At 42.9% G+C, this 25,524-nt stretch overlaps 1 protein-coding gene across 5 annotated transcripts in view; it reads left to right on the forward strand.

The window, feature by feature from the left end:
* Positions 1–20,353, forward strand: part of RASSF4 (Ras association domain family member 4) — a 116,757-nt gene extending 96,404 nt beyond the window's left edge. For all 5 annotated transcript variants that reach the window (XM_030203180.1, XM_030203184.1, XM_030203182.1 and 2 more), the window contains 5 exons: positions 4,088–4,189; positions 5,322–5,373; positions 7,723–7,844; positions 11,522–11,619; positions 20,059–20,353. In XM_030203180.1, the coding sequence (XP_030059040.1) occupies positions 4,088–4,189; positions 5,322–5,373; positions 7,723–7,844; positions 11,522–11,619; positions 20,059–20,128 (444 nt within the window). In that variant the 3' untranslated portion in view covers positions 20,129–20,353. The remainder of the gene's footprint in view (positions 1–4,087; positions 4,190–5,321; positions 5,374–7,722; positions 7,845–11,521; positions 11,620–20,058) is intronic.
* Positions 20,354–25,524: the final 5,171 nt, after the last annotated feature.

A 25,524-nucleotide genomic window follows, 5' to 3' on the forward strand; every position in this document is an offset into this window, starting at 1 on the left:
TCCCCTCCCTCATGTGCCCCCTTTTTCCCCTTCCAGGCTATGCCCATGATGATCAGATTTGATATAATCTCTGGATTGTGTATGCACAGGAAATCCAATATATATCATTTGACATTCAAAAAGGAGACATTGATAAAATGAGGAGAATGGTGAAAAAAAAAAATTGCAGGAGCAGCTGCAAAGGTCAAAAATTTACATCAGGCATGGATGCTATTCAGAAGTACCATCCTGGAAGCCCAGACCAGATATATTCCATGTAGAGAATGACACGGGGATGGGGACAGGGTCAGAGCCCACAGGGACTGGGTGGGAACAGAGCCCACAAGGATGGGGACAAACTTTGTTCCTATGTCATTTTCTACTCTGAGGCCTGTTAATGAACTGGACTGTTATTTATGTTTGAGTGATGCAGACAACGGTATTTTGAGTTTTTGGAAAAACAAGCAAACATGCTGGCCACAACTAGCAAAATTTTCACGTGGGATCCTGTACATCCTGCTACCAGCACATCTTCTAAGAAGACATCTTCTATTGCAGGAAGGAATGTGGAAGACAGGAGAGCTAGACTGAATCCTGAGATTGTTAATGACTTCTGATTATTCTTATTTATCCACAGATTTAAAAAAATCTTAACAGTGCTTCATAGGGCATATTTCTCCCCTCTAGGGCATACAAAACGGGTTGCATTTTGTACCCCTAGACATTTTAACAGGGTGAATTAGGATTCCTTGGAGTAGTAGAAATCAGCTATTGTTGGGGTTGGAAGGGTGGAGGGTGGTGGTGAGGAGGGTTATTAAAGCTGCTCGCTGTTATTGTTTTCTATTTGTAACTTATACACAATAGTTGCACAGCATATTGTTCCTTTTTATACTTAATATAATAAAAAGATTTAATCATAATTGTTCGAGGTATCTGCAAATGAGGACAGAGCCCATGGGGACAGAGCAGGGGCGGGGATGGGGACAGAACCTGGGGGCGGGGACAGAGACAGCCTGTGGGGACAGGGACAAACTTTTTGTCCCTGTGTCATTCTCTAATTCCATGTTCTAAAGGAGGAAGGAAGACCAAATGACAGCTGGCATAGCTAAAAAGTGAGGTGAAGGAAGCTATTCAAGCTAAAAGAAAATCCTTCAGATAATTGAAGAAGGATCTGACTGAAAATAATAGGAAACAGCATATGGACTGGCAAATCAAATGCAAAGTGCTGATAAGGAAGGCAAAGAGAGACTTTGATAAGAAGATTACGTTGGAGAGGAAAACACATAGTAAAATCTTTTTTAGGTAAATTAGAAGCAAGAAGCCGGTAAAAGAATCTGTTGGAAAACTAGATTACCGAGGGGTAAAAGGAGCACTCAGGGAAAACAAGGCCATAGTGGAGAGATTCAATGAATTCTTTGCTTCATGTGGAAGAGATACTTGTGCCGGAAATAGTATTCAATGCTGACGAGTCAGAGAAACTGAAACAAATCTCTGTAAACCTGGAAAATGTAATGGGACAATCTGACAAAATTGAAGTGTAGCAAATCACCTGGACTGGACAGGATGGTATATATCCCAGAATACTGATAGAATTGAAAAATGAACTTGCAGAACAATTGTTTTGTAATATCTAATTTATCTTTAAAATCAAGCATGGTACTGTGCAGCACAGAATTTAAGCAGAAATCCCGAGGTGTGGTAGTAATGTGGGAATGCTGACTGGCCGCCCACCAACCTCTACCCCCCCCCCCCCCAGCCTTGGTGGGCCCTCCCCAGGCCTACCTTAACACCCCTGGTGATCTAGTGGCCTCTTCAGGGGCAGGAAAGAACCTCACTCTTTCCAGCCCGCTATCACTGTGCTCTGGCCAGTGCCACCGCTTCATCAGAATGGCTGCTGAGACTTCAAGCAGTAATCTCATGAGGCTGCCACAGGAAGTCTCAGTGGACATTTTGAAGAAGTGGCGATACTGGCCCAGAGCAGCAGCAGTGGGCAGGAAAGAGTGGTGTTCCTTCCTGCTCCCGAAGAGGCCACTGGACCACCAGGAGTATTCATCTAGGCTCGGGTTGAGCCCACCAAGTCTCGGTGGGGCGGAGGGGGGGGGGGCATTGGCATCAGGGGACAGCCAGCCAGAATTTGGATGTAGTAAGGGGGGCTCAAAAAGTTTGAGGCTCACCAGCATCCAGAATTTGGATGGAGTGGAGGGGCTTAAAAAGATGGGGCTCACCAGCCAGCCTGCCAGAATTTGGATGGAGTGGGGGGGGGGGGCTAAAAAGGTGGGGGCTCACCAGCCATACAGAATTTGGATGAATTGTGGGGTGCTGAAAAAGGTGGATGTAATGTGTGGTTGCAGGGAGGGGGTCTGTAATATTTAAATTATGACAAATAAACTTGCAGAATTTGTTAATTTTGTGTGCAGAATTTTTTTTTCCGCACATAGAATTCCAGCAGGAGTAAAAGACTTTAGGTGCCAGTCAAGCTCATTTTCAAAGCACTTAGCCTCCCAAAGTTCCATAGAAACCTATGGAACTTAGCCTCCCAAAGTGCTTTGAAAATATCTTTCTAAAATAGGCCCTTGAAAAGTTGTCTTGCTAACTTGGTAGAACTTAGCTTTCCTAATGCATTGCACAACAATCTCAAATCACAAGAAAAGGGGAGGGTCCTATGATTTAATAAAGGAGTCTTGTGTCTGTGAGCATTCTGTGATTCCAGCATTCTTTATATAGAAATTGGTTTCCCTTTCTTCTTTAACTGAGTAGCATGTACGTTGTTACATTGAAATACCAAATAATAAATTTGTCATTTGTTTGCATCTACATCAGTAAACTGACAACTGATTCCCTATAAATAACAACTCTTGAGTTACAAATGTATTAATGACTAGATTTACTAATGTGTTAACACGTATGATTAGTAATAATGGGACCTGTGTTAAATAACATGTTTGTGCAATAACACGTGGTAAACACACATTAGTAAATGTAGCCATAAGTTAGTCCTATAAAAGGTATCACTGGTACCTTATTTATGGATCTTGATTTTTATTTAGCCAAGTGGGCTAGCATGGCACACAATGATATAATTTTCTTTTGTCATTTCTATTTTCATTTGATCTATGACTTTTTCTTTCAAGGTATCAGTTTTTGTTCTTTGAACAGACCAAGATGAACAGATAATCTGTTATGCCCACAGAGTCAGTGTAATTTGAGAAAAATGTAAAATTGTTATTGCTTATCTTTTTAGATTTTTGAAAAAGTACAATAGCATGTATTGGACCCATAGAGCATACAGGAAAAAAAAACTGGAATGCTTTGAGCATCAATGCCATCTTCGGCACCTCAACACATACTACTTCCAAGTATTCACCTCCTCTGGGGCCAGCGACATCCCCCCCCCCCCCCCCCCATCTTACTATTAGCACTACATCCATATCAGTTGTGTTCTCTGCTGCTGCCATTCAGCTGTCTGTATGTCTGACACCCTGTTGCCTTAACTCCTTTCCTGTTCTGATAAGACTGAACAAGCAGTATGGGAGATTAGGCACTGAAAAGCTCATACTTGCTGAGTCATGTGGTGCCAGAAGAAAACATGTTCCAGATGTGTCACTGTCAGCCTTTGGAACAAATATAGGAGGATTATAGAAAACTGGGGAAGAGCTAGCTTGAAGGGATTGGAAGTGGACACAGCATAGTGAAAGCTGGCTGGTGGGGATGGGATTGGGACTAGCTAGGACGGAATTGGAGGAGAGTGTGTTGGGGAAAGGATCTGGGGAACAGGGATAGAGAATATATGTGGGGAAATGGGCTTAGGGAAAGAGAAAATGTATGTGGTAAACTTTGTTTTGTTACAATGCACGGGAGCCAACTAGGGAGACTCAGGACTAGACCATTGTACTGTCTGCTTTGTGAAGCAATAATCTTGGCTCTCACTCTTTTTGCAAACGTACCCCACTAGAAAAATAGTGAAGATCACTGGTGTAGTGCTTATGAGAGATGAGTGACTGAGCAGTAATAAGGGTTAAGGTCTAATGATGTTGCTGTTTTATAGGCATTACATGTAGCATAGATCAGCAATTTTTCTGTTTTTTGATTAAACCTTCCTCCTTTGTAGACATCTGTCTTTACACCAGCGTATGGTTCTATAACCAATGTTCGTGTCAACAGTACCATGACCACGCCTCAAGTGTTGAGTCTGCTGCTTAACAAATTCAAAGTAAGTCACTTTGTAAGGTTAACTTTTGTTAAAATGACATTCTCTGTAAGTAAAATGTAAGACTTACGATCATAAGGACTATCACTAACCACACCCTCTCCAAAAGACGTTACACACTGTGATACCCGCAAGTGAGCCTTCTCTGGAATAGCCCCTACACTCTGGAATGCACTCCCTGAAAGGCTTCGCTTAATACAAGACTATCTCTACTTCAGGAAGCAGGTTAAAGCTTGGCTGTTCAACCAGGCCTTTAATGGAAGAAGTAACTAACTTATTAGTCTCACTCACACACACAAGGAGTGACACAGGCTGCCCATACTGCAATAGGACATATTTACCCACTCCTACCCTAGATAAGATAATATTTAACCATCTCTCTGACCTCATGTGAACCTTTATTTAAATTAGTCACCTTATTTTCTAACTCCTCATACTCTCTTACCTATCTATGGTGCCTTTTTACTAAGCCGCGGCAAAAAGTGGCCTTCAGCAGTACGAGTGCGGCTTTTGGGCACATGTCGGGCCAGTTTTCGAGGTGTCCTGGAAAAAGGGCTTAAGGGGCTGAAAAATGGACGTGTAGCAAAATAAAATCCAGCACGTGTCCATTTTTGGCCTGAGACCTTACCGCTTCCCATTGACTTAGCAGTAAGGTCTTGTTCACTACCTGGACAGTAGATGTGCAGCGCGTGTCCACTGCCATTTACCGCCGGGTAAGTGCCATGTGGTAGAAAATGGAAAATATTTTCCACCTCATGTTTTTGGTGCGCGCCAAATTCAGAATTACCTACTGGAGTACATGGTAGCTGGTCAGTAATGCTGATTTGGCACATGCTGGACATGAATAGGCCCTTACACGCCTTTGTAAAAGGCCCCCTAAATGTTCCATCTTTGCTTATTCCCTACACCGTCAATTAAAACGTTCTATTACATATTGTGTTGACTTCGTAAGTAGTATACTATACCATACTTTGTATTATTGTTGTTTGAATATTTTTACCGCTGTAATTGTCTATTGCTCATGTTTAATTTATTCTTACTGTACACCGCCTTAAGTGAATTTCTTCAAAAAGGCGGTAAATTAAATCCTAATAAATAAATATGACAAACTGATTTGTTCTTTTTAATGCTGCAGGTTGAGAGCAGCCCACATGAATTTGCACTTTATTTGGTTCATGAATCTGGTGGTATGTTACTTATAATATTACTTGTGATCAGTATTTTGATATTTTTTCACTGTGCTAGAAATGAAAAACTATATTCAACAATATATCAGTGATATCTTTTTATAGGGGCCTTCTTAAGCTGCCATTGCATCTTTCCTATAGCTGACCTTGTGATGATGATTGTGATGATAATAATAGTAATAACCCAAAGATCCTTACACCCTAGTTGATTCTCTTTTTTGACTGTAGCTAACTCCTACCCCCGAATATTCAAGCTATTTAACCGGCCAGAACAGCTGCTGACCAGTTAAATAGTGCTTAACCGGTTGTCCGCCAGTATTCAGTGGGGAATAACCAGCTATCCTGGTCTAACTCCCACAGTCTGAAAATCAGCTTCCTAATGTTTAGGCATGGATAGATCAGCACCATTGCACACTGTCACGGTAATTTACCAGCAGTGCATGCTAATGCTGGTAACGTGTGTCATTTGCCGTAGGACCTATTGTATAAAATGGGTCCTGCAGCAAATAATGCATATGAATGGCATTACCGCACCCTATTAGCAAATAACTTTGTGTACGTTCAGACAATATGGCCATTACTTTAGAAACAGATTCATGTGTAAATAGCAGCATATGCATGTATATATCACATGCACGATGCTGCTATTTGTATGTGTGTATCACAGCATTTCCATGTATATATCGCATACTGATTTCAGAAAGCCACTAGTTACAAGGGGTTGGGCGAGACTAAAAGCTACACATGTATTCCCCATTTATAAAGGGAATACAACTTGCCTTTTGCATTTTTGCCCCATTGGGGTTCCTCCGGCTATGCATCGCCTAGCCTCAGTGTGGTTGGTGGCGGGGAAAATCACTGCGTCGGCCTGAAAGAGTCCCCTTCCGCCTGGGATTTTGACGGTTATCCATGAAATGGACCATTGATACCAGATGTCAAAAATGACTGCTAGACACATTATACAATTTTATAGACAATGGGACAAATATGTTACTTGGAGATCCCACGCTGGGATTGATCTTGATGCCCCTAGGCTGATAGTACTACCGGATTGATCGACTGGGCAGATGACATGCTTATGGACACTGGCCATCAATCGGACTACAAGTTTAATTAGCAGGGGTGGGGGAAGGGAGGGGATGGGGATTGCGATTTAAAGGCATTGTTTTATGTTCAGTTATTGTCATAATTGCTTGATGTGTGATGGTTACTTGAATTTAAAACTTTCATAAAAATAATTTTAAAAACTATATAAAGGGAATACACATGCATGTGGAAATATTTCTACATCAGGTTTTACACCAGCTCATTTTAACCAGGATTTTACATGAGGGGGGTCAAAAAATTATTCTTCTTGATCCCATGTAGTTTATTTCCTCCTCTACAATGAAGCCAAGTTTTTTTTTATTTATTTATTTATTCAATTATTCAAATTATTGCAAGAAACATCTTGTTTAGGAAGTGTCATACATATACATAAATCTTTCTCAGAGAAAACTTAATCACAAAAAGTAAAATAATTTCACTCTTCATAAGAAATTGACACTCAAGTCCATAAATGAGGAATCCAAGATATAGGAAAAATACTGGAAACTAACAACAGAAAAAGAAATTCTAACTGGATATTGCACTACATTAAGAGGTGATGCCTAAATTATTTTGTCGTTTATCCAATTTTGCTGAGGCTATAAGTGCAGAGACATGAGCAGGTTCCAGAAATACATATTTTTTGCCCCCAAGCCTTATTATGCACTTGCAAGGGTATCTTAAAAAAAAGGTACCCCTCCCCCCCAAGTGCAACACTTCAATGAAGCCAAGTTAATATTGCAGGCTCAGTACTTAAACTGACAGCACTGGCAGGTTGAGATTTGTAAAATGGCACAGCTCCACTTGGAAATGGCACCACTTCCATGTGTTGTGAAACTACCACTTGGCACATTCCAGCACACAACGTAGTAAAATGGCTGTGCCTGCTGCATGTGCAAAGGAAACGTGAATGCCTGCAGGTATTTTAGAAAAGGATTTGTCAGCAGATCCTTTTCAGAAATTCCACTGGAACTGAACATGCCCTGGCCTGGATGATTCAATTATGTGATATACTACAGGGCAGTCTCTATGTTCTGTGTAAAATGGGGTTCTATATTATATAAATACTTGTATTCTACATGAATTGTAAAATGGTCCCTTGTTCTAATAGATTGTGAACAGTGAAAACAAATACACATCTGCTTCAAGTTCAAGTAAATATTGATTATAAAGTAGTATTACTGTAATAGTTACAAACTAATTTCCTTCTAATTTTCAGGAAGATTGTGTCTTTCAAAATACCATTTCTGTTTTTCCTTTCAGAAAGGTCAAAATTAAAAGATACAGAATACCCTCTGATCTGCAGAATACTTCATGGACCTTGCGAGAAGATAGCAAAAATATTTTTAATGGAAGCTGATCTGGGAGAAGAAGTGCCCTATGATGTAAGACTTAGATTTGTGAGTTCCTTCAAAGTAAGGGTAGCATGAAAAATGTGGTGTTACTTAACAGCACCCCATTGAAACAAAGTTCCGGTAGTACCACGAGGCTACCGCTAGAGGTTACAGCAGCCATTTTGGAAATGCAGCTGCTAGGGGCGGAGGCGAGTGGGCTTCGCTTCTGCCCCACCACCTCTGCTGGACTAGGTATTGCAGGTAGGTTTGGAGGGACCTATCTTGCTTGTTGAAGGAGTAGGTGGGATTTTGCATGATGGGAGGAGTGGGGATTGGGGCTGGAGAGAATTTGCAGAATTTTTTTGTCATGTGGGTTCTGGACGTTAGCTGGGGGCCACATAACTGTCTTAAGTGGGCCCCAGCTGAATATCGGCTGGGACCTGCCCTGGATGTTTAGTTCCAGTGCCTGCACATGGTCTGGCACTGAATATTTGAGGCTAATTTAGCTGACTACTGCCAGTGTTTAAAAAAAAAAAGACCACCACTGGCTGAATATTGACCTGAAAGAATTTTCCTACCTAGGCCTATGCAGCCTGCACACACATTTTAAAATTCAAAGTCTGATATTCAAGAGTAAACCACAAACAATTCTAGGGGGGTTACTTTTTTTATGCCTGAACTAAATAATATAGAGCATGCCATACTTTTTTATTTAATTTTTATAACTACACATTATTTTGCAAGTATTAATCAGCAATAATTAAAAATAAGTAAGTTGTAGTGTCATAAAGCTCAATCAAGCCCAAATCAAGAGGTGAGAAGGACCTGATTCTTACTTACAAGCTATAAAAAAAGGCCTTTTTATTTTTACAGGTGCACTGAAAAATGGACCTGCGCGCATCCAGTACATGCGTCTACACCAGCACAGACCATTTTTCGGCGCACCTTAGTAAAAGGACCCCTAAATCTTCAAAATACTAGTCATATCAGACTTATTCTGGAACACACTGAGGCGAGTAGCCCTCTCACTAATTTCATCGACAGCAGACAAAAAAAAAAAAAAAAGCTGAGAAATCCATACTAGCTGATCTCAAAATATCAGCCCCCCCCCCCCCCCCATTGCGTTCCTATATAAACCTCGTGGGGAAATATAATAAAACATTAGAAATCAAATAGTTCACATATGACAGTTCCAGAACTTCATGAAAATACTGTCTGAGCAGTATAATAGGAACAAATAAGTGTGTGTTAGGAAAAGTTAACAAATTCCAAGCACACACATTCTAAAGTAATTCAGCTTTTCTATGAAGAATAAGACTGTCTTTTGTTGTAAAGTCCAGTAATTTTCAGGGGCAAATTCTGAGCTTCCAGTCTGGAACAAAGACCTTCCACTTGTAGTAAGTCTTTAGTCCTGTTCCTCTAATTTGGAAATAGTATCAGTAGAAAAAAACACTCATCTGCTCTGAAATAACTTCAGTAATGACCTAGGTCTCTCACCACAAGACTCCCCCAAAGGATAGTGAGGGCTTAGCTACAGCTGCATCAGGTAGCCTGGAGCAGTGGCATAGCTATGGTTGGGCCTATTTGGACACAGGCCCACTCATTCTTGGCTCAGGCTCACCTTGTCTGGTGGCCACTGAGGCGCCCAAAACATTTCAGTGGCGGCCACATCACTCTCTTAGCTCCCTCTCCTCTACCCCTAGATCCAGTATCTGCCCCTCTCTCTCTAAACCCCTCCTTCCCCACTCTACCGCAGAACCATTGCCGGCATCAACAGCAACTCCTATCCACTGCCTACGCAGGCCCTGCAGGCTCCCTCTGCTGTGTCCCACCCTTGCCAATGTCACTGTTTCCTCTCTGGCGGGACATGGCAAAAGAAAGCCAGTGGAACCAGTGCAGGCAGTGGATATGAATTGCTGCTGCAGCCGGTGATGATTCTGAAATAGAGCAGGGAAGAAAGGGTGGGGGGGCTCAGAGGGACAGTTGCCAGATCCAGGGACAGAGGAGAGGGAGAGTGACACATGACAAAAGGGGAGGAGTTTTGGAAGGGCCCACCCATGTTAAGTCTAGGTTCACCCATAATGGTAGGTCTGGCTATGCCATTGGCCTGGAGACACACTCATTTAAATGAGGAAAAGTTCACAAGGCTACCAAATAAAGGGTGGCAGGCAGGGCTGGTGTTAGACATACTAGGGGCCCAGGGCAGAAATTAAGGAGGGGACCCCCAATTTCCTCCCTGTCCTTTTTTTCCAATCTTCCCCACTCACTATTACTACCACACACAAAACAACTTTAAATGACCTCTTCACACATACAGGGACGGGTAATCCACCTAGGTGGATGAACAACAAAATCCCACAAAACCAACGAACAATAAAAAGTGGGAAGTGGACCAATGACTCCAGAGACTGGGACAGCAGGGTCAAACAGAGATTTTATTACTGACTCACTTATATATTTAGTTACAGAAAGTATTTTCCTGTTCTGGAGGGCTCACAATATTTAAAAAAAAAAAAAGTAGGATTTGAACCTGGGTTCCTTGGTTTACAGTCCACTACACTAACCATTAGGCTACTCCTCGGTCTTGCTTCCTGTTTTGTTAAGAATGCCCATTTTCAGGGGAGACGGGTGGGTGACAGTAGTCACTGGTGGTTTAAGGAGGTGTCATGCCTAATCCCTCCAGTGGATAGCTTGCTCAATCAGAGCTCCTTTATGTACCCTGGATGTTCCTGAAACAGGTCTAATTTAGGACATCCTTCTTTTTAGATTTGGATGTTTCTTCCCCTTTGATAACTGCTGTTGAATATTCTGATTTTGACCCCTTCTTAATCTCGTCCAAAACATGCCCACAACACACACCCTTGCTATTTGGACATTCAGCAGTGTCAGATAGACAAATCCTGCCTTTGCAAAATTGGGATTTGGACATTTCAAGCACATGGACGTCATTTCAGCATTTTGAGACTTTCATATGCTTCAAAAGTAAGCACCTTATTCTATTTTCCAACACCTTTAATTTCCAATGCAAAAAGTACCCATTTAGGGGTAAATTTATAGATCTTTTTTTCATATGCAAACATGTTTACATAGAGAAAGCGATTTATAAAATTATGTAGGGCTATACACAAGTAAATTGTAGGTGCACAGAAAATCAACACTTACTTTTTTACATAGGCATTCCTGGGGACTTAGTTCAGATGGAGCTGGTGAAAAATTGTTATGTACATATGTGTTTTATTAAATATACTTGTATACTTGAAGAATATGCACACATTCTCACCTTCAGAGCAAGTGTAAATTTGCACAGGAGCATTTGTGCATTGCTGGGGGTCATTATACGAGCCTGTTTTATAGAAACACATAGAGGCTCATTTTCAAAGCACTTAGCCTCCCAAAGTTCCATAGAAACCTATGGAACTTAGCCTCCCAAAGTGCTTTGAAAATATGCCTCATAGGCACCTATGTTGCTTTTATAAAACAACTGAAAATAGTCCCTTGTTTTGGACATTCTAAAAAGGTGCCCTGTTATAAAATCAAGCCCTTAATGTTTTTTATTGTAGTTAATTTAGCACTACTGTAAAGTGGATTTCATGCCTCCTGTGGCTGGCAGCCTTGAGGGCTTTCATCTTTGTCTTGGTCCATCACTATTCTTGCAGAAGTGCACAGCGCTCTCTCATCATAAATATTAAAGAGCCTTTTACTAGCATGTGTTGATTTGACATCCCTAGGTTGCACAATATATTAAGTTTGAAATGCCGGTGCTGGACAGTTTTGTTGAAAAGCTGAAAGAGGAAGAAGAGAGAGAAATTTCCAAACTGACGTTGAGGTAAAGCTAATTTTACAGGCATGGGAAATGTAGAACTACCTTTTGTGAACTGAATGCATGCCACCAATTACATCTGTGATAATATCATTCTTATACTTCTGCTTGTCAAATATTTTGGGCTGTATAAGGAAATGACAGTTTAATACTTGTATTTGATTCCTTTGGGGTTTTTTGGGGGGTTTTTTGAACAAGTACTTCTCCTTTTTTTCCCCTTTTTTTTCTGAATCAGAACCAGTGCTGGGGATAATGCCACCCTGAGCCTTCACAAGGACCTGGGGACTTTCTCTCATTTTAATAGCCCCACCTTGCTATAGAGGCTGACCAGATTTCAGATTCGTCACCAAAACTGCCCCAAAATTTGGGTTCGGGTTTTGGCCAAAAATGCCTAAGCATTTTCAGTCGGAACTGAAAACATGGCCCTACCCCACCCCTTGAGTCAAACCTCTTACCCTTCCCATGTGAGCCTCTTACACTCCTCCAGACAAAACCCAGCCCTACCCTCCTCCCCGGGCCTACTTTCTAAAGGCCCTGGTGGTCTAGTGGCTTCTTTAAGGGAGGATCAACCCGCGTTGCTCCTGCCCTCGGTGGTTCCGTGTTCGAAATGATGGCCTCAACTTCCCTAATGTGGATTGTCTTGGGGATTTCACGACCACCATTTTTAACATGGAGCCACCAGGGGCAGGAGCAACATGGAATGCTCTTGCCCCCAAAGAAGCCACTAGACTATCAGGGCCTTTAGAAAGTAGGCCCGGGAGGAGGAGGGCAGGTGGAGCTGGTGGGGGGGGGGGGGGGGGATGGGATTTCTCTTGGGGAGCAGGAGACTGGTTTGATGGGGGTGGGGGAGTCTTGCAACGGCCGGCCTCTACTTTCCCACTAGTCCTACTCTAGTCAGTGCTCCCGAGACCAGAGACTATGCACCAGGACCCTGCATCATGGACTGTGAATCTGACCACCGTAATGATGAGCATCATTCCTTTCCCCTGGGGTTGTGAATGCTACCACTGCAGTACTGCTAGCCTCAGTCAACCTGCAGTGCAGAAATCCTGATCTGGGAATTGAACTAGAACCATCTAAGTGGCGGCACTTAGCCTTGGGGTAAGCCCCATCTGCATAATTCTTAGGGCCCTGTTTACTAGGTGCGCTAGTGTTTTTAGCGCGTGCTGACACTAGAGACACCCATAGGAATATATGGGCGTCTCTAGCATTAACGTGCGCTAAAAACGCTAGTGCACCTACAGCATGGCTTAGTAAATCTTAATATTTGATGTTGGAATCACTGAAAAATATAACTCTGATAAATGAAAAGAGATCTCGTGCTCTCTCTCGCTCTCTCTCTCTCTCTCTCTCTTATTTTTTTTTTTAATTTTGGCCTGCCTTTAGTTTATTTAAGAAAGGGAGAAGAGTGGGAATAGAGACCAAGGTTTCCAGAGACAGGAACACAAACAGTCTTTAGTAAAACAGTGTTTATTGAAAATCAAAGCGACTCAACACAACGTTGTGTTTCGGCCAGAAGGTCTTTAAAAAGAATGTTGGCTCTGCTATTTAATGGATACGTCTTTCCCTTCAGTTCACTCCCATCTCTCTATATAAAACGCACCTCCAACGTTCTAATGAAGCCTCACTTTCCCAACATTCTAAAGTGAGGCGGCTGAGACCACTTGTCTGCCCCGCCCACGCGTCAAACGTTATGGCGTCGGGGGAGGAGCAATCACTCACCCAATCGCATTGGAGGTGTGTTTTGGAAGGTAGGAGGCACAGTATCTGCACTTCGCAATGCCCCCCCCCCCAAGGTCGCCACACACCTCACCCCTACACCCACCCCAGGTAGCCACCAATACCACCCTGCACCACCACGCCAAGCAAACAGCGACCCAGGCACTCCCGCTGCCACTCAAAAAAAGAGCCCCCAGCCAGGGAAACAGACTCACACCCAGCCATCCACAATGCTGCAACCCCCCCCCCCCCCCCCCCCCCCCAGGTCGCTCGCTCGCTCATCCAGCCAGGTCACCACTCCGCCCACCAGTTCACCACTCCACCCGAGCACTCCCGCTGCCACTAACAAAAACAGCCCCCAGCCAGGGAAACAGACTCACACCCAGCCTTCCACAATGCCGCTACCCCCCCCCCCCCCCCCACACACAGATCGCTCACTCGATCGCTCGCTCACCCACCCAGCTCACCACTCCGCCCACGAGTTTGCTGCTTCAGCCGCCCCCCACCCGGTCTACCAACGGCACAGGCCCCCAGCATTGAAGGAACACCGCCTCTCAAATACCTGTCAAACTTCTGCAAGCAGCACTCCACCACATGATCGCTTCTCTTCGGGTCTTCTTCCCTCCCTGTGTGCCGCCCTTGCGGAAGTTACGTCACACGAGGGCGGGGCACAAGGAGGGAAGAAGACACAAAAGGAAGCGAACTGCTGGGCTGGCTTGCTGCGTGCAGCACTTTGAAACGGCGGTAAGATGGGGGGAACTGTGATCGGTGATATCGGGGGCAGGGGCGACTGGAGACCTCAGGGGGAGGGGCTTGGATGGGAACAGAAAGCGACTGATGGTGGACATGGGGTTGGTGGGGAGAGATGCTGGATGGGAGGGAGAGAACTCAGGGAGGACTCTGGAACTGGGAGGGAGAGAGGACCCTGGAACTGCGAGGGAGGGGGGAACCTTGAAACAGGGAGGGAGGGAAAGACCAAACCTGGAACTGGGAGGTAGGGACGACCCTGGAAGAGGGGGGGGAGGGGGGTGACGACGACCCTGGAACTCAGACGGATGGACGACCCTGGAACTGGGAGGGAGTGAGGGGAGGGGAGGGGGGACCTGCCGGCACACACTCTCATTCTCACACACACTCTCTCTCTCACACACACACTCAGTCTCACTTTCTCTCACACACACACACACTCGCATATTCTCTCTCTCTCTCTCTCTCTCTCTCTCTCTCTCTCTCTCTCTCTCTCATACAGTCACTCTCACACACACTCTTTCAGACATACACACTCTGAGGAAACACCTTGCTAGCGCCCGTTTCATTAGTTTCAGAAACGGGCCTTTTTTCCTAGTTTTGCAATATTTTGCGGCACTCACTCTTGCCGTTAGGATGGCTACTGCTTTCAGTGCTTTCATTCTATTGAGGGTAAGCACCATATGGACCTCTACAGTTTCTCAGATGCAGGTCCGCAACGTTTTCTATAGCTTTCTACACAATCTGGGCAGATCACCCACCATCCTCCCCTGTCCATCAGGTACAAATACAAAGGAAACGATATATTTTAAGAAAGCAAGGATCCCATTCTAAGTGAGTTAGGAAGCTTATTCAAAGACACAGGACCAATAACACTAAAGAAACAATTTCTAATTTTATCATGATACATTTGTCAGAAGGATGGGATCAACAATGAAGTTTGATGTGCTGATCGGGCCCTAGATGACGAATAAAATACCAGTATTCGCTCTAAAAAGAGAGATAACCCTGTAAGCTAGATTTTGAAGACCAAAATCAGAATTTTAAATGTAATCATGTGTGTAACAAGAAGCCAGTGTTCAAATTTCAAAAATGGATTCATGTGGTCCCATTTCCTCACTCCCTTGATAAGTTTAAATGCTGTGTTTTGAATGATCTGCAGATGACAAATATCTAATTGGCAAATACCAGACAATAATGAATTATAATTGCCTTAATATTTGTTATTCCTCAGCAATCCTCCAGACCGTTCAAGACGCTTGGGTTATGCACTCCTACCAGCAGAGGGAGACTGAGAACACTAAAACTTCTTATACAAGTAGCCTGTGCAGACCTTCTACTAACCAGTATTTTCTCAGTCTCAGCAGAGAGTAGATGTGTGCAGCCTGTGCAGTGTACTCAGTCTGATAGGCCCGTTTGGGTTGTAAATGTTAGAGAACCCACACTTGGATCTCTATTACAGGGTGTAAGTCCTAAGGGGCTTCTTATTCCCTGTGGGGTGTCACACCCGGGTGGCCGGGTCCCTCCCCCTGTGCTCTTCCTCTGTTTTTAAACGTATATGCCAGTGCATTTTGGTGTTTCTAGTTCCTGCTTATAGCAGTTGAAATCACTCACCCAAACCAACTACCCCCCCCCCCCCCTACTGTACACCACAACAATAGTACTTATGGGTGAAGGGAGTACCTATATGTGGATGGATACACTGGGTTTTTGGTGAGTTTTGGAGGGTTTGCAGTTTCCACGACAAGTGTAACAGGTAGGGGGAGGTATAGGCCTGGGTCCACCTGTTTACAGTGCACTGCATGCTGCTCTAATGGACCTGGCTATAACATCTGAGGCTGTCATAGAGGCTGGTGAATACTATTTTTATTCATGTTTTTGGGGGGTGGGAGGGGGTCAGTGACCACTGGGGGAGTAAGGGGGTCATCCCTGGTTCCCTTCAGTGGTCATCTGGTCATATAGGGCACCTTCTTGTGCCTTATTCGTTCTGAAAACTGGTCTAAACCAAAACGTTGAAGTTTTCACCCTAGACATTTTCATTTTGTTCTATTATGGCTGTAAAACATCTAGGGCGTAAGTATTTAAGCACGCCCTAAGCCTGCCCTTCAAAATGCTCCCGACATGCCCTCTTGTGATTTGGACACACTGCAGATGAAATGTATAGATAAGTGTCTGCAAAATAGGTTTTGACAATTTCAATTTGGATGTTTAGAGAATAAATCTGTCCAAGTGTTTTTTATGACACTTTTGCACGTTTTTCTCTTTCGAAAATGAGCCCCTTGGACACTGAGGCTTTGAGTGGCATAGTCAGTCTCCAGTGCGTCAGGGAAGGACACTTCGCCAACTCATTGGGGATTCTCTGTGCCTTTGGCCAATGCCTGAACCTGAGGTCAGTAAATTGAAATAGCAGACTCAAACCTCTTCATTGTAGTATTTTTATGAGTTTGATTCAGAACATTCCAGGGAGTGTGAGGAAGAACTAGATGTGGTCTTGGAGTCTCCAAGATCTTCCTTTAGATATCTTCCCACCTCACGAAAGATATTTCCCCACAAGAAGAACTGGAAGATATCCAGTGTTTATGACTTAGGCTCCTTTACCATCTCCAGCTTAAATAGGATGACCTGAGCCATTTCCATGACAAACTTGATAAACAAGAGTTCCTTGACCTACCCAAGGAGGCACTGTGCCCATTCACAGAATCCTGAAGAAGGTTCAGATGTGAATGTGGGAGACTCACCTCTCTGTTCCTCCTAATTAAGAAGGTCGACCCTATATACAGAGTCCAAAAGGCTTTTGGGATTCGAGCAGCAGCAGCTTCCTTACTATTCTATGGTGGTCAGATCCACTCAGAAGAATTACATTTTCCAAAACTCACTCCTCGTTGCCCCCTGGGAGAGGAGCTTGGACATTAGAGTCTTCTGGAAGAAAATTTTCCAGAATGCTATGCTAACGTCTTGCATAGCATCCTACATGCTCTTTGTGTGCATGTACTTGTGTGACAGTGTGCAATGTAAGCAATCAGCATGAAAGTACTCAAAGAAAGCAGACAAACGGGCTCCTCAGGCCTCGTGGGCTTATTCTACACGGTGTACAGTTACATCCTAGGTGGAGACTACCTTACTGTCTCCAGCAAGGTGGCGATGTATTCCCTTGCTACTGTGTGGATGTGGCAGCATGCTTGGGAGACAGTTTTGGGACTTCGGGGCTCACATTTTTGCACTGGACTGCAGGCCTTGACTGAAGGTGCACCTTCTCCCATGGTGGGTATTCTTTGTATATACATTCGGAGTGTGCAGAGCCTGGGCTCTTTCATTAATACTTGGGGACCATGAGTCAAGTGGAAAAAGTTCTGGTACTCAGTTTGACAGAGTACCCCGGGAAAAACGCCCTACATATTAGTTAATTCATCTTTTTTTCTGTTCAAAGCAGCCTGTAGCTAGAGAGTCCTAAGTTATGAGAACTTGCTGTCCTATTTCCTTAAAGAAAACCAAGTTACTTCCCTGTGGCAGGTGTTCTTGGAAAAGCAGAATACAAATCCTCACATACCTTCTTCTCTCCCAAGGAGTGGTATTATCATATAAGCTTAAATATATAGACCATCCATTCCCAACCCAGTCCTCGGGGCACACCTAGTTCATGAGTTAGATTTGCATGCACTGCTTCAATTGCATACAGATCTATCACATGCGTATTCATTGTGAGTATCCTGAAATCATGATTGGCTGAGTGTGTCCTGAGGACTGGGTTGAGAACCACCGCTGTAAAGGAAAAGGAGTTGCCTACTTTCCTTTATAGAATAGGATCCTATCACGCACCCCTTGGGGTGCCTAATTATAGGGCACTCAGTTATAGCATTGCCCCCAAAAGGTTGTTTTCCCCCAAATTCTATGAATGGCGCTTAAAATTGTGCATGCAATTTAATTGAATAATGAGCCAATTAGCACTGATAATTGGGTGCTAATTAGCATTAATTGAAATTTATGCATGCATTTGTAGTCATGGAAATCGCGTGGCTCCAAAAAGGGGACATGCCCATGGGAGGGTCATGAGCGGATCGGGGCATACCTACAATTTTTGTGCACTGTTATAGAATAAGGAGGATCCACGCCTAATTTGGATGCAAGGATTTATACCAGGGTTTACTTGGTGTAAATGTGTGTGTCTAAAGTTGGGCACTGATCCCTGTCCTAAATGTATTCTATAAACTGTGTCTAGCTTTCAGTGCTGTTAGCGCTTAGCATGTTATTTTTTTCAGCACTATTTATTGAATTTGGTCCTTTATATGCAGAAATGTCTTATAAAAGTACTCCACATGGGGGTAATTTTATAAAACATTTTCCATGTGTAAAACGTATTTTACAAACAGAAAAACACTTTTATTATATAGCATGGGACTAAACATGAATAAAAAGAAAGCACACAGGAAAAGCATGCCTACTTTTACACAGAAGAGATGACATTCGTTCATTCATTTGAGTATTTATATACCGCTTGGTTTACAGTTTCACTTTTCAGCATAGTTTAGGCAGGCAACAGATGCTTTTGCCCACTTAAACCACACTGAGCAGGCTGGCCATCCATATTCGGCAGCACTTAACTGCTCAGTATCAGCTTCAGCACCACCTGGGTAGTTCCGGGGAAGTCGGCGGGCAGAGTCGGAGAGGAACCAGCAGTGATACTGGCAGCACTCATATTCAGTGCCTGTGCCCGCACAGCTAAGCATGCAGATAGGACTGCACAAAAGTCAGTCCTGTCTTTACCCGTTTAGTTATGCAGGTCTCAGCACTGAATATTGCTGTCTGACCACTGATACTCAGTTTTAGTGAAGGTCATGGCTTAACATTAAACAACTGAGCTTAACTCTGCTCACAGTGGCTTAAAAACAGCTGACTGCTGAATGTCGATTGGAGACTGTGTGGAAGTGTTCCCAAGGGCTTAGTTTGGGAAGAACTGGGACAGAATTGCATAGTGTTTACATACCCAAATGTACACCTGGATCAGTCCTATTTTCAGCCAAACTTAGAACCCTAAGGTTTCAGCTGAAAAATAAGCTAAATTTAGGTGCCTTTAAGTTAGGCTCTAGAATTTAGGCTTGTCATTAATTTACCTAGCTTTATGAGCCTAATTTAGGTTTCTACCCCCAGATTCTATATATGGCGACTAAAGTTGTGCGTGCAACTTAATTGCTTAGCAAGCCAATCGGTGCTGATAATTGGTCAGTAACGAGAAATTATTGTCACTAATTAGAATTTATGTATTCAGTAAAGTGGTGCATATAAATTCTAATGCGCAGGTCTAAAAAGAGGGTGTGGCCATGGGAGGGGCACGGGTGGGTCATTGGTGTTTCTAGAAATTAGACACACTTATAGAATATACCCGACCCACACCTAAGTTAGGCATTGGAATTTACACCAGGTTTTAGTTGGTGTAAGTAATAGCATCTAAATTTAGTCACGGGTATGGGCGCTTCACGTATTCTTTAAGCCACGCCTAATATTAGGCATGGGTTATAGAATAGCGCCAAGTGCGGGGGGGGGGGGGGGGGGGGTTCCATGCCAATTGTTTTGGCGCCTTATATAAAATCTAGTCCCTAGTGTTGAAAATATGTGCTAGGTTCCTAATATTTTCCCCTGCCTTAAATCTGCCCTGTTGACTGATACTGTTTAGGCTTCTAAATTTAGGAGTATAGTGAAACTAGGAGCTTAAATTTAGACACTCTAATCGGTTTTCAAAGAAGCTAATTTAGGAACCTAACTCTCAAAGTTAGGAGTCCAGTTGTTTGAATATCAGAATATCTCCATAGAGGCAAGTGAAAATTGCTAGGTTAAAATTAAATTTACTGTAGATGCATTAGAAGATTTTTTTTGTTTGTTTTTTGTATGCAGTAGTATTTAAGGATATACATTTCTGTTTATCAATAACAAGTTATAAGTTTGCGGCAAATGCAGCTCTGTCAATTATTTCTTTATCTTTCAAAGGTTCAGTGTTCTTCGCTTAATGATACAGCAGCACTTGGAGAAACTTGTGGATATTGAAGATCACGTCTAACAGCAGATATCTGTAGTAACAAGTCAGACATGTAGCAGAGAATTAATGATTTATTCAGATTACATGCCACTGAGCCGAAACCAAAGCTTTCATTTCTAAAATCTATTGCACAGATTTATACTTTTGTAAACGGCTATGTTCTGTAACATTTTAATTTCTCCGATTTTCATATTTATTTGTACTAATAAACAGAGAGGAAATGTTTCCCCTAATACAAATATTGAACATGTGAAAACTTTGATTTATAATAAAAGTTTACATTATAACTAAATTAACTGACTTCATTGCTTTAAGTACATTCTGTTTCCAACAGTGGCCAATCCAGGTCACAAATACCTGGCAAGATCCCCAAAAAGTACAAAAGATTTTATACTGCTTATCCCAGAAATAGTGGATTTTCCCCAAGTCCATTTACTAATGGTCTATGGACTTTTCCTTTAGGAAGCCGTCCAAACCTTTTTTAAACTCCGCTAAGCTAACTGGCTTTACCAAATTCTCTAGCAACGAATTCCAGAGTTTAATTACACGTTGAGTGAAGAAAACTTTTCTCCGATTCGTTTTAAACTTACTACATTGTAGCTTCATTGCATGCACCCTAGTCCTAATATTTTTGGAAAGCGTAAACAGACACTTCACATCTACCCGTTAACTCCACTCATTATTTTATAGACCTCTATCATATCTCCCCTCAGCCACCTTTTCTCCAAGCTGAAGAGCCCTAGCCGCTTTAGCCTTTCCTCACAGGGAAGTCGTCCCATCCCCTTTATCATTTTCGTCGCCCTTTTCTAATTTCACTATATCTTTTTTGAGATGCCGCAACCAGAATTGAACACAAAATTCGAGGTGCGGTTGCACCATGGAGCGATACAAAGGCATTATAACATCCTCATTTTTGTGCCTGTTAACATGATTATGTGTTCCTCATTACTGTCTAATAAAATGAACCTCGTCCAGGGATTAAAAGAAACTAAGGAATTCTGCATTTTGAAGGTCCCAAAGTACTTTGGGAAAGTTCACTGTAAAATAAAAGGATAGTGATGTAGCATTTCCTTTATCAGTAGGGAGCACATGCTTTACTAATGTAGAAATCTATGTACTAAGCTCTATTAAAATCAACATGGAAACAAACTTTTCACCACCCTTAAAAGACACAGGCCCCTTGTAGCAGACCTGCCCAACCCCTATGATTTGATGTTCTGTTCAGAATGCCTGTGATGTAATTTTGATTTTGGCACCCTGACTGGCAGGAGAGAAACATGTCAGAGGTACTTCTGATATTATAAGTGGGGTCTAGATTGTTGCATGATCATTTGGGAGGCTCGGAGGGCCACAGTGGACTCAGTATTCTTCATGTGGGGGAAGCTGCAATGAACTAGCCAGGAGACGGGATCATGGTGAGTCACAACTGTGCCAGCAGGGAGGCCAGCTTGTTATGACCATTAATGCAAGTCTGTAACTGGGCAGCCCTGTTCATGTGTTTCAGTTCTATGTGGTGAGCGTCTTTTCTGTAATGGCATCTTGAGTGCCCAGATTCTGTTATAGAATTTTAGCATAACCCAGCATCAGTTCATCTTAAATTTAGGTGCTGCATTTACACCAGCCATAGAGCTGGCATAACTGTGGGCACCTAAATACAGCAGGGACTCACGTAACTTACAGTATTCTGTAAGCTGTGTGCATAAGTGGGTTACACACTTATGTTCTGCCCAGAGAGTAAGGATATTTTATAGGGAATATCTCCCTTATGATGTCCAGACCTTAAAAGTTTTCTCAATCATTTGCCCAATGGCTTTAGCAATATAAGTTGTGCTTCATATCCCATATGTGAAATTAAAAAGTCTTTCAACATTCTTAAATAGTCTTTAAGCAACAGGTGAGTACTTATCTGAAGCAACGCTGCACAAAGGGAGCAAGAGTTAAGCAACCCTTTTTTATACTATCTGTTTAATGCTATGAACATCATCTCTGAAGGTCTCCACACTATCCGAGTAGTGCCAAGGTGGTCCAGGGGAGGGAGTGGAAAGTTATCCGCATACCACCTGTATTCAGCAGCAGTACCCAGACAGCTACCCAGGGAAGTTAGGACAGCAGAAAGCTCTATACCCAAATATTCAGCACCAGTATCTGGCAATATCTGGGCATCGGCTGGCTCTGAATATCTGAGTATAGACTTAAGTGGCACCATCAATGTTTGAATTCAATACTGTCTACAGTGTTTAAATGTCAGGGGATTAGATTGTAAGTTCTCTGGGAACAGGAAAATCCCTAATGTACCTGACTATAACCAACCTTTTATCTACTGGGAATGGCATGAACTAAAATCTGAATCCAAATCCAAGCCTTCTAAACTGACTGACCTCCATTGGCATCAACACTGAGAAGACGATTTTGGAAGCCATTTCTGCAGGTATAAGCCATGCTTCCTTTATTCACGGAAATAGGTGATTATAAAATTGCCCATCCAATATATGCATAAATGTTACCTGCATATATACACCTTTACTTTTCCCAAACTAAGCTGAGGCCTTCCTGAGTAGGATTAGCATTAATGGCCATATGTTAAAATAAATGTATGAGTATGTTAACCCTGGAATTTTGTGTATGTTTAAAAGCAGATGTAATTGTAAGCACATTTGAGTTCTATCATACTAAGGAATACCAGAAACGGGGTATTTTTCTGTGCTGGAGCGTCATTATGGAATTTATTACCATCACAGTTGAGTAGTATTACTAATCTGGCATTTTGCAAGCCTTTAAAGACTTGCTGGCCAATATTCAAAGTGAGTTAACTGGCTGGGAACAGCCACTGACCAGTTAACTTGTTTATCAGTGGCTATCTGGTCATTTTTAGCAGCATTTAACTGGTTATATTCACTGAAAATGACCCGTTAGCTCTGAAATACGAGCTAGTTAGGTTTCGGGGGGAGGGGGGTTCAGGCGTAGAGTCCAGTTAGCTTCCGATATGCAGAGCTAACTGGCCAGTGTTAGCATTTCACCAGCCTGGAAAACCAATTGTGGAGTACCACAGGGATCACCCCTCTCACCCATTCTGTTCAACCTAATGATGACCCCATTAGCCAAGGCACTTGCCATCCAAGGCCTTAACCCTTTTCTGTATGCAGACAATGTCACAATATACATACCTTTCAAATCGAACCCATCAGAAATCACCAGCGTAATAAAGAATAGCATAAGCATAATGAATTCTTGGGTATTAGCTTTCAAATTAAAACTCAACAAAGGAAAAAAATACACTGTCTCATTCTTTCATCCCAACATAGCACAATCCACCCCACAGCCACACATACCCAGGAATACTGATCTCAGATAACCTGAAAATCCTTGGCATTACCATAAACAGCAACTTAACTCTAGAGCACCAAGCCACTGCCACTACAAAGAAAATGTTCCACACAATGTGGAAACTCAAACAGGTAAAACAATTCTTTCCTGGGAAACTTTGTAATATGATTCAAACAATAGTACTAACCCACGTCGATTATTGCAATGGAATTTACGCGGGATGCAAGGAACAGATCTTAAGGAAACTTCAAAGCGCTCAGAACACGGCGGCCAGGCTCATTTATGGAAAAACAAGATTTGAAAGCACAAAACTCCTTTGCGAACAACTGCACTGGCTATCTATCAAAGAACGCATTGCCTTCAAGATTTGTACTTTCATTCACAAAATAATCCATGGCTTAGCTCCGGGCTACATGACTGATTTAATCGACTTTACCAGCTAGAAACACAATTGAATCAGCAAGAATGTACCTAAACCTTCACTTTCCAAGATGCAAGGGATTGAAGTATAAATCAACATATGCGTCCAGCTTTTCCTACACAGCTCTGGAATACATTACCAAAAAATCTGAAAACCACGAACAACCATCTAAACTTCCAAAAAAAACTAAAGACTTGCCTTTTCAAAAAGGCATACCCCACAGAACAGACATAAACACCAAATAATGAAGCACAATAATCAAACTAGGAAACAGAAAATATCCTATCCCTTGCTGCGGATCCCACCCTTGCAATCTGCATGGGACGAATCACCCCAATTCTAATTAATTGTACTTGTACTAACTAATCCGGAGTCTGTAACCACCTCTCCGGAACTATGTAAGCCACATTGAGCCTACAAATAGTTGGGAAAATGTGGGATACAAATGTAATAAATATAAATAAAGCTACATAAATAACTGTCCTATCTTTTATACCTTAACAAACGGCCAGTTAGCTCTGAATATTGAGTTAACTGAGCATATGCTAGCCAGCTTAAAAGATATTCAATGATGGCAACTGGATATGGCACAACATGGCTTTTTTTGAGGGGGTACTTGGGGGTACTGAGTACTGGCACCTTTTCCAGGGCCATGCCAACACGGTAAGCGAGGTAAGCATGGCAGGAGGGCACCATCCTCTGGGGGGCGCCCCGCCGCACCATGCTTACCTCGCCCTCTTCTCCCCAGATCCTTTTCCTTTTTTTTTTTGTTTAAATTTACCTCTCTCCGGCGGCAGCGTAGCGTTAGTGAGAAGGAGGCGGCGCTCACCCGCCCCGACGTGTCAGTCTTCCCTTCGCTCAGTTCCGCCTTCTTCTGACATCAGAAATGACATCAGAAGAAGGCGGGAACTGAGTGAAGGGAAGACTGGCACGTCGGGGCGGGGGAGCGCCACCTCCTCACTAACGCTACGCTGCCGCCGGACAGAGGTAAATTTAAACAAAAAGAAAAGGATCTGGGGAGGGCGGGTAGTGTAGCGATCGTTTTCTGGGGGCGGCGGGTAGTGTAGCGATCGTTTTCAGGGGGGGTGGACGCGGGGCCAACTGCAGGGGGGCGCCAGAGACCCTAGGCATGGCCCTGACCTTTTCCATTGTCTGCTAAAACTGAACCATGGACCCTAGGTTTTGATGAAAGAGCTCAGACTCTACATAGCAATTCTACCTTGTCATAGATTCTGTGACTTGTTGCAGGGGACCTGGCTATTGTGGGGTAGGTCCCTCCGTGATCACCCCACCCCTGAAGGGTGGCCTAGCATTTGAATACTGGCACCTTTTTTGCTAGAACAAAATGCACTGTGGCCTGGTATTAAATATCCAGGTTCAATGCCAGTGACGGACATAAAAAGCACTGCCCACCACCAGCTGAATATCGGGGGTTGGTTATTTGAGAAGAGTTATGGATTGGATTTACATTAAATACTTTTTTCTTTCTTTAACCCCATTTAGTAAGATTTTGATTGATTGTTTATTTCCTACTATATATTATATTTTAAATTGTTTGTTGTATTTTTGATATTGTAAACCACTTTAGAACTGAAATTGTGTTTTATATTAAATCACAGAGGAAAGACAAATTTAAGATGGCCAGTTTAGAAGCATAAATGGCTATCTCCTT

This window comes from Microcaecilia unicolor, chromosome 5 (assembly GCF_901765095.1).
Source record: "Microcaecilia unicolor chromosome 5, aMicUni1.1, whole genome shotgun sequence".
NCBI classification, from domain to species: Eukaryota; Metazoa; Chordata; class Amphibia; order Gymnophiona; family Siphonopidae; genus Microcaecilia; species Microcaecilia unicolor.